At 40.5% G+C, this 19,687-nt stretch overlaps 1 protein-coding gene across 1 annotated transcript in view; it reads right to left on the bottom strand.

The window, feature by feature from the left end:
- Positions 1–19,687, bottom strand: part of csmd2 (CUB and Sushi multiple domains 2) — a 1,700,996-nt gene that overhangs the window by 629,572 nt on the left and 1,051,737 nt on the right. The window contains exon 6 of the mRNA XM_048558072.2: positions 5,273–5,385. Within this exon, the coding sequence (XP_048414029.2) occupies positions 5,273–5,385 (113 nt within the window). The remainder of the gene's footprint in view (positions 1–5,272; positions 5,386–19,687) is intronic.

The following is a 19,687-nucleotide window of genomic DNA, read 5'->3' as shown; positions in this document are numbered from 1 at the left end:
GCCACAAAAATGCGAGAAGGCACATCAACTATAAATACTTCTCAGGTTCATCAGAATCTGAGAATTTGAAAGACTGACTTGCGAAGGCAAATTGCCAAAAGGTGAAGGGCTGAGGGGTGATCATTTGGATGTTTAAAAATTCTAAATTAATTTAATGGGGTATATTTAAATGTTGAAACTACACCAGATGCACAACCCAAACAGTGGATAAGTCAGACCGTAGCCAGAGTACAGTGAACAGTTATGGTCTCCTTATCGAAGGAAAGCATTGCTGGCATTGGATGCAGTTCAGAGACGGTTCAGAAGGCTGATCCCAGGTACGGAGGTACTGTTGTATGAGAGAGGTTCAGTAGGTTAGGCCTGTACTCATTAAAGTTTCGAAGAACAAGTGGAGACCTTACTGAACACTCAAGATTCTTCAGGGACCTGAAAGTTGAAAGTTTGTTTCCCTTTATGTCAGAGTCTAGGACCAGAGGGCATAATCTCAGAGTACGGGGTCACCTATTTAAGATACAAATGGGGACGAATTTCTTCCCTTAGAGAGTGGAGAATGTGTGGAAGCCTTTCTCACAGAAGGCCGCAGAGACTTAGTTGTGGGAAAGACGGGAAACTGGAGTTGAGGATTATCGGATCACCTGTGATCTCATTAAATAAGACAGCAGACTAAATGAGTTGATTTTTTTTTCCATGGGAGATAGGTTTTCCTGGCCTGGCCAGCATTCATTGCCCATCCCCAATTTCCCACAGGGTAGTGAAGAGTCAACTACTTCGCTGTGGGTCTGGAGTCACATGTAGGCCAGATCAGATAAGGACAATAAAATTTCTTCCCTTAAGGACGTGGGTGTTTCCAAAAATCAACAATGGTTTCATGAGCTTCATTAGACTCTAAATTCCAGATCTTTATTCAAGTCAAATTCTACCATTTGTTCCCCGTTATGACCTACTGCTGCTCCTAAATCTTATGGTCTTATTCAGAAACACAAAACATTACAATCCAAAACCAAAAGGGCACAATCTGAAAATGAGATCTAGATCAGTCAAGAGTAAAGTTAGAGAGTTAGTAGAAACTGCAGATGCTGGAGAATCTGAGGTAACAAGGTGTGGAGCTAGATGGACACAGCAGGCCAAGCACCATTAGAGGAACAGGAAGGCTGAAGTTTCGGGCCTAGACCCTTCTTCAGAAAAAAAAATTCTGAAGAAGAGTCTAGCCCTAAAACGTCAGCTTTCCTGCTCCTCTGATGCTGCTTGGCCTGCTGTGTTCATCCAGGTCTACACCTTGTTATCTCTAAAGTTAGACAGTTTTTTTTTCACATGAAAAGTATTGAGAATTTGGACTGTTCCCAACAAAAGGTTGTGGATGCTGTGTTAATTTATAAAATTAATAAATTATAAAGAATGACGTTGATACTTCATGTTGGGTAAAGGCTCAATGGATATGGAACAGCAGCAAATACATGGAGTTGATGTCCATACCACAATGTGATGTAATTTACCATAACAAGCTAGAGGGGCTGAATGGCCTACTCTTGAGCTCATTTTACCAAATAAAATCTCAGATTGATTTAGAAAAATCAAAAAAAGTCTGCCAAACATAAACAGCATCTTAAATCAAGCTTTTTTTAATGAAAAGAGCAGCTTCATTTATCACTTCATCCCAAAATCCTTCAGTTCACTTTAACTTTACACTGCAAATCATAATCATTAGACCAATCTGGATTTAAAAGCTTTGTTTATTTACATTTTCACACCGACTTTAGCAATAGATGTTTTGATCTGGAAGGTGGATTTTAAATTAGCAAATATATTCCATTAATGTGCCGTTGGGATCACCTTCTCCCAGCCATCTGTCATCACCCAATGTCTGACTCTGCCCCAACTGGACATATGGTTAATTTACAGGAGGGCATGGGGTAATATTACCCCAATGGTGTTCTATCCATTACTCTCAATAACTCTAAGAACTAAACGTAGAATATGAACCACCAGTGTTATCAGTCAGAACTTGAGAACATCTGACATGACTTTCTGCAGCATACCTGATTCACCCTCACATGTCATTTTTGTCTCTCGACACCAGTTTGCTCTTAAGGATACCTTGAGTTGCGTATATACAATGATGTAATCCTACTCTGCAGTTAGACTACTGTGGGTCTGCAAATTATGCCCACAGTTGGTTTGTTGTAATATCTACTTCATAACTTATATCAAATTTTACCATTTGTAAATAAATTAACCAATGGGGTGAATGTTAGTTTTATTTTGCCTAAGTGCAAACCACATTGAGTTTTCTGGAGGGATTCTTACCATGAGGCTGAACCAGACTTTTTCTTCATATCTTTGCAAATGTGTCTCATTAACTACCGACACTGCTTGCCTCTGCAGCCTTTCAACCTTCACTGTTGATGTGTCCTGTAACAAAAGTCACCCTAAGCACTCTAAGTAGATCAGACAAAGTGCCATGATGGTCATGAAGAGACGGCAAATATCTGATGCCAATGTCCCTGGACAAGGTGTGTATATGGCCAGTGATCACAGATCATGCCCTGAGATAACAAAGTGTGGGGCTGGATGAACACAGCAGGCCAAGCAGCATCTTAGGAGCACAAAAGCTGACGTTTCAGGCCTAGACCCTGCCTGAAACGTCAGCTTTTGTGCTCCTAAGATGCTGCTTGGCCTGCTGTGTTCATCCAGCCCCACACTTTGTTATCTTGGATTCTCTAGCATCTGCAGTTCCCATTATCTCATGCTGTGAGATGCTGTTTTATGCTGAATAAGGTGAAAGCTCCTGATGTCCAGTGATGAGCTGAAGTCACTAGGTACCCTCTCTGACTTCCATGTCAAGGTTTATTGAGGTCTAGTTTGTTTGGGTGCATTTGGTAAGATCGAAAGCTGAATATTAATGACATGAGTTGTGGCCTTAATAAGATGTCTAACAAGGTAAAGATTTCCCTTAATAAATAATTCACCACCACTCACTGCTTGTCAAAAGCATAAACAATGAAGTGAGATGCTCTGGACATCAAGATAGGGTTCATCAGACTTCTCATACAATTCTGCTACAAACCTCACCACAGCCTATGCCGCCCAGACCTTGAGAAGATTCTGCTCACAGAGCTAATCAATCCCAAATGTGCAAGTGATCAATAGACTGTTACCATTATCATGACAGTTAGGGTTTAGAATGCTGTTTGTGAGCCATACTGCAGTGTACAGTGAGTGTGTGTGCAGAAGTTGGTTAATATATAGGCCGTTGCCTTTAAAGGACAGATCTCTATGATGAATTACTGTATTAAAAACACATCTAGGTTACGATGTTGTATTTAAGAGTGACATTTGAAAACATGACAATAGGCTTCTCTCAGACTTTCCATTTTGTTCATGAACTTTCCAACCTAGTACATATTTAATGAGCTTCCAAACCCCAAACCACCAGATAAAAACCAATGCACAGGTGAAAATCCAACGTTAATCCCCTTTTAAAATGAAGAACACTTCGTCGGTCAGGCATATATACACATTCATGATGTGTATATAAGCTGGAGGGAAATGAAGCAGGATTAGGAATGCAGAGGAAAACAAGATTTTCTCCAATAAAAGATAATACCAGCCTTTTGGTTGCGCTGAAGCACTTCCCTCACCCAGGCAAAAAACTGGCTGATGGAGTACAAAATGTTCCTTGATGATCAACATACATTCTCTTTAAAAGTGAAAAGTGTTTTTGTTATTTTATTTAATGACGAAGCATCAAGCTAAACATTAACAAATTGAAAATCACCATGGTTGGATCTGGTTGTTTCTCATCAGACTTTCACAAATTTATTGCCCAACAGGCAAATCCACACATCTGGCCTCCTCTAAAGAAAGCACCAATTGAATATCCATACTGGAAAAAAACACTGCTAAGTCATTCTGTAGGACCTATTAATCAGAGGTTTATTTTAAAAAGAACAATTGTTGCTTCATAAGGCAGACTCCATGTGCATTCACATCAACAATTGTTTTTGCATCTTAACAGGGCACAATGTATTTCCTAAGAAACAAAACCACAGTGGACACTCCAACCAGCTGGAGGAGGAAATCAAATTTCAAGAGCTGTACAATGCACAGGCTGTTCATACAGACATTTTAGGCTCCTTTCTTGATTTTAAGATATGCCTCCTGTACTTTTTGAGAAATACACACAGGGCTTAAAGACCGTTGAAACAAACAAGCTTGTCCCAAAGTCTGAAAAGTATAATGTCATACTCTAGACCAAATTTTCACTCTGTGCAAGTGACTTCATGGGATTTGAGTGAATTGACATCAGTTCCTCAGTATTTCAAACTGTGGAGGGCTTATTTCATCACTACCTTGAATCACAAAACATAAACAAGATCAATATGCTATCTGTACAGGGAACACTATCACATATTTCCCTAACTCATTAGGTTTCCACAGCTCTGGAAAGAGTACCCTTGAGTACTCTTTACTAAAAGCATGTAATATTGGACTGCAAAGACCTGTATTTCCGTTGCATTTTTTTCATCAGATTGGCATGTTGAGTAATATTAGGGATTGAATGTTTTGGCAGGGAAGACGTAAAAAAGAAATTCTGGCTGATAAAAAGATATATTTCAAACCCCATAAAAATGAGTTATGTTTTAAGATGCACAAGTAAATATCCTCTGTAGAAATTGAGCAGAAAAATTGAGGGTTAATTTCAAGTATCCAATAAAAATTTTAAAAAGTGTAGAAGATCAAGATTATACAATAACGTAACCAATAGGAGGAGGAGTGGGCTACAATGACATCTTGGGCCTCTTTAGGTTTTTAATAAAATCAAATATCTTTTCCAGTATACCCAACCACTGCATCATGTTACACTTTCACTCAGCTTTCAGTAAAGGCAATAGCAAGCGCTTTTGATTTTTGGGAGCACACAGTCATGCAGAAGTGGTGAACTTTAAGAGTAGGGACACATTTGATAAAATTTTAAAATGTCACTGTCTTTACGCTGACATTCTACTATAGAGTGTGTGGACATTCCTCAACACTCTATGTACTACAAATAAGCGGCATTAAAGTAGGCATCAGTTGGTTCTCTTATGTGAAGAAGTCTGAGCAAAGTTTCATGAGTGAAACATCGCTAATTGAAATACTTCAAACTTTTTACCCTTGCATGGTTATTTGTATTTATTCTTTAATGCTTCCAATATCATTTTGTGCTCAGATCACAAACACGACATTTAACCTAAAAGAAAAGCACATGTACTCACACGTGAAAATTTCTTACCTTGATAATGAGCACTAAATCCTTTCTGCTTGTGATTACTATCAGATGTAAAGTGAAGCTGCAGCCAGTTTTTACTGCTGATAACAGGAGAAGGTAGATTCATTCCAGTCAACCTGCAAGAAAAGGTCATGACATTCAATGAAGCTCAAGGGAAATGCATGTGCCTTTGCATCTATGGGGACAGATGCTTCTCACAACCATCTGGCATTCATAGGCTGGAAAATATTGCATTATCTTCACATCACAAAAGGAATCTCACTACAGATGGCTTCATCAAGTCAAATAAAAATTTTATGTGCAGTTAAACATTTTCTCCATTATTATAGTTGCATCATTATCAGATAACAGTTATAAAAAAACAATTTGCTTCATTTTGCAAACTTTCATTGAAAATGTGTTGTGTAAAAGAACTTTGAAACATTTTATACGAATCAGAGCAGTTTTTTGCTTGCTCTGTAAAGCTGCATTCAAGATGGAAGAAAATCCCAAAAGAGTTGTGCCTGGAGAAGGTAAAGAACAGTTGGCAACACTGAAATGATTAATAATGTGTGAAAAACCTTTCTCTGTGCAGTTCTTCTCTAAAGGCAAGGGTTTTCATTTTAGCTGTCCTGCAATTAATTTGAAGCTCTTTTTAAAAAAGTTTTTTGTTCGAGATATTAATAATAATTGCAAGGCTAAGAATGCAATAATAGGTTGTATCACCAATTTGATCAGTTCCCACACTATGAATTATCCTTGCAGTTGAAAATAAGGTAAGAGGTCACATGACACCAGGTTATAGTCCACCAAGTTTATTTGAAATCACATGCTTTCGGAGCACTGTTTCTTTGTTGGGTGGAGCTCCTCCGAAAGCTTGTGTTTTCGAATAAACCTGTTGGATGATAACCTGGTGTTGTGTGATTTCTGACTTTGTCCACCCCAGTCCAACACCGACACTTCCACATTGTTGAAAATAAGTACAGATATAAATAGGAACAAAATGAATTTCCAGAGAAGGGTCAGCATCATTATTGTTAATCATGGGGGTACTGTATGCGACGTTGGGATCCCCAAGGTGATGGACACATTTCAAAAAGAAAACAAAGACTTGCATTGGTTTTTATGTCTTCAGCTCATCCACAAGCAATTTAGAGTCAATTAAATACCTGTGAATGTAATAGTTGTTCACATGGATGAAATACAACAGCTAATGAATGATGTGTCATAAGCACAAGTAAAACAATGACAAATGCATCAAATTTACAGATGTTCATCAAAGTGTCAAAAAGACAGGGATACCTCTCTTTTGGAACAAAACCACAAGATCTTTTTTGCTTGAAAGAGCAGACAGGGGCTTGCTTTAATGTTTCATCTGAAAGACTGAACCTCCAAGTTTGTAATAACAAGGTGTAGAGCTGGATGAATACAGCAGGCCAAGCAGCATCAGGGGAGCAGGAAAGCTGATGTTTCGGGCCTAGACCCTGCCTCAGAATTTTTTTTTCTGAAGAAGGGTCCAGCTTTCCTGCTCCCCTGATGCTGCTTGGCGTGCTGTGTTCATCCGGCTTTACACCTTGTTATCGCAGATTCTCCAGCATCTGCAGTTCCTACTATCTCTGAAACACCTCCAAGTTAGCCCTGAAATTTTCTAGATTTAGGTGATCAACTATCTGATGTAGAACATGAATGCTCAGTCTTCTGATTCAGAAGCAAAATTGCTGCTAACTGAAGCACTGACACATTTTTGAAAGTCCCGTTAATCGAAAGGATGCTGTTAATTAAAATCTTTCATAGCATACACCTCTCCCGTTAATGCTTGCTGGAAAAGTTGCCTGATCATACTTGGTAGAAAACATACCTGTTATGACACAACACATTCCTTGAGAAGTTCCATGGGAGATTCACGAGAAAAACTGAACAGTTTCATCCGTGATCAGAGATAATGGGAACTGCGGATGCTGGAGAATCCGAGATAACAAAGTGTGAAGCTGGATGAACACAGCAGGCCAAGCAGCATCTTAGGAGCACAAAAGCTGACGTTTCGGGCCTAGACCCTCTCTGGTGAAGGGTCTAGGCCCGAAACATCAGCTTTTGTGCTCCTGAGATGCTGCTTGGCCTGCTGTGTTCATCCAGCTTCACACTTTGTTGTTTCATCTGTTATTGCCTTTCGTTCTAGACTACTGTTAAATTGTTCCCCATTTTATGCTCATGGTGTAAAGCAAAGCATAAAACCAAGCCAATATAATGATAAAAAGCCAGGACAAGTAAATCAGATCATAAACATTTCATCTCTCTAACTGACACCAGCCAAAATAAATAAGATCGCTCTTCTTTGCTAGCTGTCAGACATCAGAAGTGGAATGACTTCTGGCAGTCCCAATTACAATGCTTGGTGAATTGAATTTCTAACATTGAGCTGCCCAGAATCACTAGTGATTGACACCAATTTTCAACCATCTTCTGACAAACCAGGAGAATCAAAAGGTGAAATGGATTACAAAAAAGCCCACTTTCCAAAGCCTGGAATATCTCTTTTATTTAGCAGAGCTTTGAGGTATACTTTGGATATTTACATGGTTGCATAGTTTAACTGCCTAAAGGAGAGGGAGTAAAACATATTTAATATGTTCTACTCTCCATTTCACCAAACGCAAATGGAAAACAATAGCACAGGCAGGTCAACTAAAATAATTATAAGCCAACCCTGATAATCCCAAACCTCAGAAACATAAGAATTTCAGTTTCAGTCCCTCAACTTGCTCAACTCATCAACAAGAAAATCAGGTTGGTAATCACTGCCAATATTTAATCTCTGACATGTAAGGATTCTAATCATAGTGTAAATCAAACTGGAGAGATGATTCCAGACTTCCTTTGGGGTCAGACTGAATTGTTTCATTTCCCTTGGGGAAAATGTTCATTCTAGCTTAGATCCTCTTTGATTTAATCCATGACTGTTTTATGAATTTTGGCCTGCATGGGGTAAGACCTTTTAAGGACATAGTTTGGTCCTACTTCCAATTAATTTCTGACCATGAGAGTCACAGCGATTAAATTAGTAGATGGAATTCAAAGATAATTAGGCCATATTTTATGTCATCACAACACAACTTCAGTGGTTTGTGTTCATAATGCTCCCAGATTCCTCAGACCCTGCGACCACTTTAGAACCACATCCTTGATTTAATCTGGCTACCTTCTGCCTTTTCCCTTGTGGTCACAGTGCTCAGTCACTCCAAGCCCATCAGGATACACAGGCTATGTCTGTGTTGCATTGCCTTGCACCTTTTACCCCTCAGACAGAGATATGAAGATCACAGGACTGATGTATTTCCTTGCCATTTAGCACAGACACAAAGTCAGAAAGCTTGACATAGTTGTCAGTAGTCCTTGGTCAAGCCAGGGAAGATAGCCTTTGATATGAGGGTAGCAGCACAGTAAGTACCAGTGCTGGGACTTAGAGGCAGTCAGTCACTTAGTGCTAAACATCAGGCAACTTAACAAACATCTAGAGTCTTTTTGCCAAATTGGAAGGCAGTTTTTCTGCAGAGTGAGAGAAAGAGACAGGGATGATTGGAGATGAAAGTGGGTGGAATACTGTTACTGTTGATACAGGTGAAGAGTGAGTAAGTAGCAGTGCAAAAAGCATGTCGAGTTAGTACTATTGGCATGTGGAGGTGACTGAATCAGGGAAGTTGTTGCAGGTGTAAGTGACAGTCGTAAAGCTTAAGTACTAATGGAAGGTGGGCACAGTAGGAAAGAAAGAATGAGAGTGACATATTGGAGAGAGGATGGTGGCATTTATGCTTGCAGAGTGGCCATTGACCATCTTTCTGCATTTCTATGCACTCCTCCAGACAGTTGAGGTAACACTGAACTGTGTAACAGCCTCAGACCTGGCTGCCAGACTCTGATGTTGTGACTGGAGCACCAACCCATTTAGCAGGTCCTCCAGGGCCCTATTCACAAAACAGAATGCCACATTTCTCTTGTCTGCCACATTCAGGGCAAATGTCAGGAACTATGCCAGGCAGCTCACATTTGAGAGGTAACGTCCAGGTGCTCAGTGAACTTTCAAAGAATGACATTAGTGCCATGGATGCCATTCAATTTTCGGATGTTTGGCTGTGGCAAGTTGGTAAGAAGGGGCTAGAATCAGACCAGAGTGACACCACTGGGGCAGGCTAGCTGTTTAATGAGGTGAGCTCAGCAAGTAAGAAAACTTGCTAGGCCTCGCAGCGAAGGCCCTTAAATTACCCAACACAACTTACACTTCACTAAAAATGTAAGATTCAACCCTTGGTCTTTTACAGCCTAACTATCCCAATATGTACTAGGATAATTACATGCCTCCATTGTCACTTCTTGAATTTTTGTACTTATCTGTAGTTTTCCTGCAAATTTGCTCCTGTACATCTGTCCTAATAGCTAGTGGCTGATGGAATATATCCAGTGATGTAATGGTATCTTGATTGTTTCCTAACTCTAATTAAATAGATTCTGTCCTTGACCCTTTCTTTTCAATACTCCCTAATCAACCTTATCACATCTCTTCATTTGCTTTGCTTCACTATTACATCTGAACACTTTATTCAAGAATATTTAGAACTCAGTGCTATCCTTTAAGTTGTTACATCTTGTACTGACTCAACATCAGCTCATGTGGCTATTCATGCCTGCAGCTCATCAACCTTTTGCTACCATCCTTCATTCATGCACATGCTTGGAATTCTGAAGCGATTAACTCAGCTCACGACACCACCGCCATCGACATGGCACAAGTCGGGAGTGTGATGGAATAATCCGCACTTCCCTGGATGGGGGCAGCTCCAAAAATAATCAAGGAAATCGACTCCATTCAGGTAAAAAACACCTCTGGTGATCCACCCACCATCACCACCATTGCACAGTAGTAGCAGTGTGCTGCATCCACATGACTCTCTGCGGCACTGACCAAAGCGCCTTCATCAGCCCCTTCCAAATTCATGGTGTCTACTACCTACAACAACATGGACAGCATCAGGATACTACCATCTGCTAGTTCCTCCCCAAGTCCAGAATTGGAAAGATATTCTCCTTGTTCCTCGACTGCTGTTGAATCAAAATCTGAGAATTCCTCTCCCTGCAACAATGTGCAAATGAATTTTAGGGATACAAGAGTGTGGCTTTCCATTGGTTTCTCAAGGGTAATTAAGTATTGACTTTGCCAGCAAAGCCCAAATTCCCATGAACAAATAAAGATGTTGTAATCTTGATGAATACAGGAACTAGTGTGCAAAGTTAGGTGTAAAAGAAATTGCAGAGACCTTACTGCACCTCATTTATATGCCATATTTCACATATTTACTGTTGTTGATGTGGGATCCGCATGTGTGATGACTTCAGTGGTTTTACAGAAGTGACTGTTACCCTGCCAGGTGCTTCTTAGATTTTGATGATCAGCTTTCATGTACTGAATTAATGCCATGTAGATTGCACTGAAAAGATTTCAGCTGCAGGGGGAAATATACATGCCAATTTGTCTGCACCACAAAAGCCTGTTTTGTTGATAAAAGCTTGGCACAACTGGGAGCACTCTGAACTCGATATCAGCAGCTTCAGAGTCAGGTCAAAAGTTGACCGCACAATTGTAGGAGGTACCAACCTTCAGATGAGATGTTCAATTAAGTGAAGTATTTTTGTTCAGACAGGATTAGCGACCCTGTGGCACTGTTCAATAAAAAGGACATTTCCCTAGGCTCCTACCAACATCACCAATCCATAATTCAACACATCACTTGTGTGAGTGGCAAAATGACAGCTGTGTTTATTATTATTTTGCCCACCAACCAAATCCCTGCATTCAAACAAATCGCAGTGCCATATGAATCGCTGTACATTTTCCCTATCCTAAACAAAATATACAGTGCACTTTATAGCTGCTGGTAGCCAATTTCTCAGAGAAAAACCTCCTCACCATGGTCAGAAATCACATCCTCTGTAACTGTAAACATACAACATTATCATTACCTGTCTTTTTACAAACTTTTTGCACATTATCTGGCCAATCCAATCACCTTCCCCTCCATTGTCTAGTTCAGTGGAACAGATTTTGATTGCTTCCACTCTTACTAATTTAACTGGAATCTGTTTTATTTTATTCTTTCATACAAGTTGGCATTGCTGGCAAGACCATTCTTTTTGTCCCAATCTTACTTTGTCCCAGAATGGTGGCTCAATGGTTAACACTGCAGCCTCACATCATTTGGGGCGGCACGGTGGCTCAGTGGTTAGCACTGCAGCCTCACAGCGCCAGGGACCCGGGTTCAATTCCAGCCTCGGGTAACTGTCTGTGCGGACTTTGCACATTCTCCCTGTGTCTGCGTGGGTTTCCTCCGGGTGCTCCAGTTTCCTCCCACAGTCCAAAGATGAGCAGACTAGGAGGATTGGCTATGCTAAAATCCCCATAGAATTCAGGAGAGTAAGGGTGATAGGGGGATGGGTCTGGGTGGGATATATCAAGGGGCGGTGTGGACTTGTTGGGCCAAATGGCCTGTTTCCACACTGTAGGGAATCTAATCTAATCTAATCTAATCGCAGATTCAGTCTGGTTTTGACCAGATTGATCAGTAGTGGTGCTGTTGAGCCATACTTTGGAAACTGAAGTCACCTACCTAGGAGATATAATATGCTTCCTCCAAGTGGTGTTGCACGTAGAGGAGTACTGATTCATCAAGTAGGATGGGAGGGGGGGTGGAGTTGGGGACACAAATAGTAATCAGCAGAATTTCACTTGTATATGATACCATGACACTCAATGGGGTCTGCAGTCAATGCTGAGGCCTCCCACGGCAAATCTCTCTGACTGCATACCAGCTCTGCTGGATCTGTCCAGCAATACCTACCCAGGAATGGTGTCTCACACATTGTCTGTAAGGTATGATTCCACAAGTATGGCTAAGTCAGGCTGTTGCATGACTCAACTGTGAAACAGCTGCTTAAACTTTGGAACCAGCCCCTGGAGGTTAGTAAGGAGGGGTTATGGCATTGACAAGGCTGTATTTGCTGTTGTTGTTTTCAGTGCTTCAGTCAATACCAGATGGTCTGCCTGGGTGCATTCCAGCTTTTCATTTCCTTTTTAATGTTTGATGTAACTGAATGGCTTCTGAGACCACTTCAGCTGGCTGTTAAAGAATCAACTGAAATCCTGTGGTTTAGAGTCAGGTATAGGCTAGACCCAGGAAAGGGAGCAGTGTTCCTTCCCCAAAGGTCATTAGTGTCGTAACTGGTTTCTTACAACAATTGACAATAGCTTTTTGCTCATCATTATGTTTTAATTCCAGATTCAAGTTGAATTCAAATTCCACCATTGAGTGTAGAGAGATTCAAACCTAACTTTACTTGAGTTTTTGATCACTAACCCAGCAACAATGCCACTACATCATTGCCTTGTCTTTGATAATTTCCTATATTCAAGGATTTCAAAGGTCCAGCAGTTTTTCTTTGAAGTGTTTTTTTTATAATTTGTGACTGACTCCCACCAATTTATGCCTGTCACTTCAGTGAATGATGCTTGAAGAAAAGGAATCATCCTATAAGCAGTCAAAAAGTTTGCATTCAAGTCAGCTAAGCCAATCCAAACTTCAAGCGGCTGATCAACAAGACAGTGCAAGGGCAATTCTTCTGGAGTTTCGTCACATTTATAATCACAACCAGTTTGTACTGAGCTGAATCTAATGTCAACAATTCTAACACCATCAATGCCAGGAAAGAGCTTGAATTCCTTTGATTTAGTTATCAGACGCTCTCCCAATCCTGTAGTTTTTGCAATTTTTCATTGTAGTCCCCATATCCACTGTGGGCAATAAAGTTGCCCCATTTGAATGTTTCTGCTTGCAACTTGTTCTCAGGAAAGTGTAACTGTAGACAGAGAGGAACCAGCTATCTGAATTTCCTTCTTTCCCCGTCCGATAATTCCTAGCTTGTTGTGGGGACTTTTTTATTTCAGTCCAGAACAGGGATTTGAGACATGGTAAACTGTGGAAAAGAGCAAAAAGTTTTCTCCATGTTCTTGAAATACTCCCCTCTTATTGGAGTGGAATTAGCCATCCATCTTCCAAACGTAATTTTTTTTAATAACCGCCAAATATTTAAATCTGGCATTGGAGCATGACTAAACAACCACACAGTAGAAAATAAGACAAATATGTACAAACTCATGAGAAACAGTTGGACTAAGTACATATCTGACTGCAAAATTACATTTCATTGATTTCTTTTCATGAGAGCTGCTAACCTCTGGCAGGTCCTGCCTTGGTTGCCCATCGCTGAGGTGGCCTGGATTAGAATGATTTGCTAAGCCAGTTCAGAGGGCAATTAAGAGCCAACCACTTCGCTGAGGCTTTGAAGTGACATATAGGCCAGGCTGGTAGATTTCCCTTCCCGAATGACACAAGTGAAACAGAGGGGTATCTACAATCATTTTTGATAGCTTCACGGTGACTATGAAACATGGCTTCATTAACTGAATCAAAATCCTACTCGTTATCACTATAGGAGTTTAATGTATGTTTCCAACTTGGAGCTCTTGATTACTTGTGACTATACCGCTATGCTACCATCTCCTAGAATAAACAAAAATAATAAATAAAATTAATGGAGGCAAGAATTAAACTGTGGCAGTAAATTTAAAGCTACTATTACAAGCATGAGGCAAAGACCACACAATTTCACAGCAGCACCAAATGTCAAACATATCCATTAAATATATCTTGGAGGCTTTCAGTTAGTAAAGCTGAAAAGATTCACAGATCAAATAATGCTCCTCTGTGAAGCCCTTTGAATTACATCATCAGAGGCAAACTGGAAATTCTGACAGTGAAAATGTTTATTTTGGCAGGAAGTTGAATATCAATTTCAAAATGCACCAAGGGATTTTATCGTCAACTTTCTCATTTGAGACCGGGCCTTTTGATTAACCAACAGGTTCCTCTACCTCTTTAAATTTAAGTAGTTAATGACTAATTTATGTTATTTTCTCTGAATTATGAAAACTATTTTCTCTATCTCTAATGCAATCATTTTGACTAAGGCACTTACTCTCTCCCACACTGGTGCAGGCTCCAGCTTTGATCCTGCAGTTCAAGCAGATTTGAATAAACTTTGCATGTTTAGACACTGTTCATCAGAATTGGTAGGGTCACATCAAGCACAGGTGGATTTAAATGGTTCAGCACTTTGGGATCAACCTGGAACATAAATATGAAGACCAATTCCTGTTCTTGATCGCCAGCCATTTCCTTGAAGGCCTCTCCAATGATCGCCTTCTACTCTGACCTCGAATAAGTTCACAAAATTCACACACTTTTTCCACACAAATTGAGTGCATTTACAGAGCTAATTCCGTATCTTTTCTCATATTGGTTCATCACCAAGCCACCACCTTCCCAAATTGTTCACCTACTCTAGACACAAACAACTATGTTTCAGTTTCCCTCCTATATCCCTTATGCCTTGTCCAATCCCATCTCACAAAAGCCACTTCCAGCTCTGTTAAAGCTAATCCCACTAAACTATTGATGACCCAATCTTCTCCTGTCTCCTGATACCAACTGTTATTATAAACTGTTGGCTCTCCTTAGGTGCTGCTTCACTCCCTCCCTACAATTACAAATCAGAAAAGACCAACCTAATCCTTCCTCGACAATCCACCTTCTTTATCCTTAATAATGATCTGCTGTTAATACACCGCTAATGGGACCTTTCTCATTTCAAATCTAACGTTGGCCTTGTTTTTGTACATCTCCTGTGCAGTTGTAACCTTGTATGCCATAGTCTGTCGAGGCACCCTATGATCGGCTCACAAAACAAAACTTTTCACAGTACTTAACAGCAACAATAAATCAAATCAAATCAAATCATGAATGTGAAATCTGGGAAAAGCCTTTAATGAGTACAGGAACCTGCTAGAAATAACCAGGCAGTTTGGCAGCATCTTGTGCAGAAACATAGTTGATGGCCTGATTTTTATGATCGGTGCCAACACCCTGATGTCATGGTGAACAGCAAATCCTGAGTCCACACTTGTTGGCAATAGGACCGCCTGTGCAGTTTTACTACAGGCAGTTTCTTCATTGGATAGGCATCCAAATAGGAAGCCTCCTGCTGGGCCAATCCGATAAGAAGGCTAGCTGCTCTGAAGCCACACTTGGGGTTTGCAGGATACATTGGGAGCAGGTCACAATGCAGGAAATGAGAGAAGATCATGAGTGAGTTCAGTGTCATAGGGTGACCCATCCGGGGAGATGGCTGGGGCCAGGTGGGTTGGTTTCCCTGCTTAGGATGGGGCAGCATGGTAGCTCAATGGTTAGCACTGCTGCTTCACATCGCCAGGGACCTGGGTGCGATTCCATCCTTGGACAACTGTCAGTGTGGAGTTTGCACATTCTCCACATATCTGCATGGGTTTTTGCCAGGTTTCCTTCCACAGTCCAAAGATGGTCAGGCTGGGTGGATTGGCTATAGGAAATGCAGGGTCACAGGGATGGATGAGAAATTGTTTGGAGGGGTAGTATGAACTCAATGGGCTGAATGGCCTGCTTCCACACCATAGGGATTCTGTGATTCAGAATGCAATCTTTTGGCCATCAACCTCCATATCCATGATCTCTACACATAGTGCAATGGTAGGGACACTGCCCCATTGAAATACAAAGCTCCCAAGTCAGTAAAGTTCCCTGAAAAATGCCTTTTTGGCTCAGGCTTTAATGATTCAAATCTGCTTTCTGCCTCTTTGTGGTGAGCAGTCTTACTGTTCCTAGCCCTCCTGCTGGGAAAATGCCACCACATTGCATTCCAGACTTGACCTGATGATTTTTCCTCCTTGGTTTGGCAGTCCTCAGATGACTCCTCAAAGCCAACCTGCTTGGAGCCTATAAAACAGGTATATTTCAGGTGCACCAGCTTCCATCAGAAATAGAAAAAGTTGGAACTGTAATAGGTTTGCAGCAGGTCAAAGACTGAACAGGGAAAAATAACAAACAGGAAGATCAGTGATAGGTTAGAGATATTTCAATCACAAACTCCATGTTGCAAGGGCAGAACAGAAGTGTGTCAAGTAAAGAAACAAAAGATTTTTCTAGGGGACCTGGAGGCCAGGATCCAGAATAGCTGCAATCTAAAAACAAGTAAAAGAGATACAACAAAGAAATAAAATCTTGCAAAGAATAAACAAAGGTGGATGTTACAAACTAAGCTTGTTAAATGCACCAGTTAGTTCAGAAAGCTCAAAGTATCCAGTCAAAAGTTAGCATGCTGTTCCTGGACTTGCATTGAGCATCTTTGGAACAGGGCAGCAGGCCAAGGACAGGAAGGGCAGACTGGGAGCAAGGTACCAAGTTGAAATACCCGGCAACTGAAAGCTCAGGGTTATGCTTGTCAACTTAATGGAGATGTTCTGCAAAGTGGTCACCCAGTCTGCATTTGGTGTCTAAAAATAGTAGACACCAGACAGTGAGCAGTGAATACAACAGATGAATTTGAAGAAGGTACATCTGGTTCCCATCTTGTCTACTAACGTCCTTGAGGAAAGGAGATAATCTATCCTAACTAAGTCCAGTTCACATGCGACTCCAGATCCACAGCAACATAGTCAACTCTTTACTACTCTCTAAGGCTTCCAACCCAAGTCTCTCATTTTGAGTACAATTTGGGATGGACAACAAATGCTGGCCCTGCCAGAAATACTGAAAAAGTAAAGGGAGTAGGACACCTTGCCCCTTTTTACCAAATTAAAAATGACATTTTTGTTTTATAAACATGTGTGTTTATGGGATGTGCACGGTACCAACAAAACAACAAATGCTCATTACTACAAAGACAGAAAATCAACTATTGTGTGTGTGGCTGAACAGATTTCTTGTTATGGTTGCAATCAGTAAACTCAACAGAATGCAGGAATCAGCCTTTCATCTAAAACAGCCACGCAACAATAATTTCTCTCAGCTAGATGTTCCAAGATTTAAAAAATCATGAGAATATTTCCTGCCTCATGTGACAGTGGCAAACCCCTTTAAAGAATCCAATCACGCTTGTGTAGTATTCTTGATGAAAGTTGATTAATATCTTGGTGATCACAGGTTACCTTTTGCCTCATACAAATTGCACAATAAATGGTATCCACAACTCTGTCTTGTCTAGAGACAACTAGGTGATAGTGATAACACGGTGTGGAGCTGGATGAACATAGCAGGCCAAGCAGATCAGAGGAGCAGGAAAGTTGATGTTTCGGGTCTGGACCCTTCATTAGAAACCTGAAATGTCAGCTTTCCTGTTCCTCTGATGCTGCTTGGTTCATCCAGCTCCACACCTTGTTATCTCAGATTTTCCAGCATCGGCAGTTCCTACTGTCTCTAGGTGATAGTGATGTCGATTTCAACTCTTTATGAGGGTTCTTGTGGTACAGTGATAGTGTTCCTACCTCCGGTGCAGTAGGACTTCAACACAGGTGTTCCGATTCAGAAATGGTCTGAACATGTCCATCAGAAAGTATCTTCAACTCTTAATTCTTTTGAACTTTTTCAACAATAGAGATATAATTCATTTTGTACTCCTTACCCTCTAACGGTAAATGAAATTTATTATGCCTCAGTGCTGTACTCTCTTATTCAGTCAAACCAAATGAAAGTATCTGCTGCTATGAATACAATTAACTATTTCCATCATGCAATATATCTCTCCATGCCAAGTATTCTCAGCTACATTTTTCATCATTCTCAGTAACAGTTATTAATTTTTGTACTTTTTCCCATGAGGTCATCAGGTGCCAGACAATTTTTTTAGCTATTAGGATTGCAGCCAAAACTCTGTCAACGTTATTCCCCGAAGCCCCCTGGTAACTCTACTTCCAAACTGTGAGGACTCTTTTCCTCATTTAACCAAGTCAGATTTGGAATTCCTGTGGGTGCAATTTGCCTACAACTCCTGTTTATGATGTCCAGGAGCATTATTTTAAGGGTAGAACTGTGCATTTAAAGTGCTTTTCCCTCACGGCTTTTTGTTGAATTGGATGACGATCTTTTCCACACTCTTCTCTCATGATACATTCAAATTTTCTGAATACCATTCTGTGAAGGGAGCATAAGGGTTCAAAACATTGCAACAAAAATTGGGTTGCTGGATTAGATGATTGAAAAACAGTTGGTCATTTGCAAAATTGCTGTGAAGTTTTTTCAAGGTCTATTTCATATGAAAGGCCATAATTATGACTAGGGTGAGAAATTGAATAAATTGTTCATGCATTGGGGTGTACTCTATGGAGGCTGGGGTTAAAGTAAGTTATTGGACCAGTGTATCCAAAATGCAATTAACTGAGCTGCAATACTTGAGATTGAAGAGAGATAGGAATTACATTTTAAAAATCTTTTCTTTAAAACGTGAAAAAAATGCTAAAGGTCTATTAGAAAATCATGTATTAACATGAACAAAAACAACAACAGTTTTCTAGTAAGCAATGAAATCCTAATAAATTGATGGCAGGAGACATGCCCATTCATGTTAGGCAGAGTTGAGATAGTCAAGGTGGTCCATATATGACGCATTTGCCAACAAATGTGTTCCAAGTCAAAAAAAAGTCCCAAATGAAAGCATTGTGAAGCTGTACATGTGTGAGAAATGTCTTTATTTTCATTTTGTTCACATTTCAAATGGCCTGACCTTGTACAGTAAAGGCAATGAAAAATGTTAGGTGTTACATCTGGAAACAGCCTTTAAGTGCATAGGAACAAATTACGGCAGATGCTGGAATCTGTGCTGAAAACAAAAAAAAAATGCTGGAGATCACGGAAGGTCAGGCAGCATCCATGGGGAGAGAGCAAGCTCATGTTTCAAGTGGAGATGACTCTTCATCACTTAGTGGGCTTAGTGGGCTGTCTTTTGTTGAGTGTAGTGCCATTCACCATGCCATCAGTGCAGTTAAACATGTTTTCTGTGCCTTTAGTGCTGCAGTCTGAAGTCCCAGAGCACCTTAAATCATTTACAGCTTCAACGGATGAAACAGATTATTGAATAGAGTAAGATTGGGGTGTCAGAGGCATATATCAAGATCACTGGTCTCCTCAATTGAGGAACACAGTGCACCGACAACTGCCTCAACAACCAGTCCTGTACACAATATCATTGACCTTGTCATTTGGTTTCTACGGTCACATAGAGTTTCAGGAATATGCCTTGTAGTGTGGTGTAACTCTACACCAGTTGGTTGGCGTGGTCATACCAACCAGCACAAGATTGGTAATCCAGTCATTAGTCCAGAAGTTTCTCCTTTGTCAGACATCATTCTATTAGATTCCCTATTCTGCCTGTGGGTACAGGTTACAACATTGCCACCATCAGAGTTTCAGGTTATCTAAATTTGTCTCATCACAATTTCATTATAACAAAATTATTTTTTGAGCAACACGT

Source organism: Stegostoma tigrinum, chromosome 24 (assembly GCF_030684315.1).
Source record: "Stegostoma tigrinum isolate sSteTig4 chromosome 24, sSteTig4.hap1, whole genome shotgun sequence".
NCBI lineage: Eukaryota > Metazoa > Chordata > Chondrichthyes > Orectolobiformes > Stegostomatidae > Stegostoma > Stegostoma tigrinum.
Note: the sequence above shows the minus strand (reverse complement) of the source record. Positions and strands in the feature narration are given on the sequence as shown.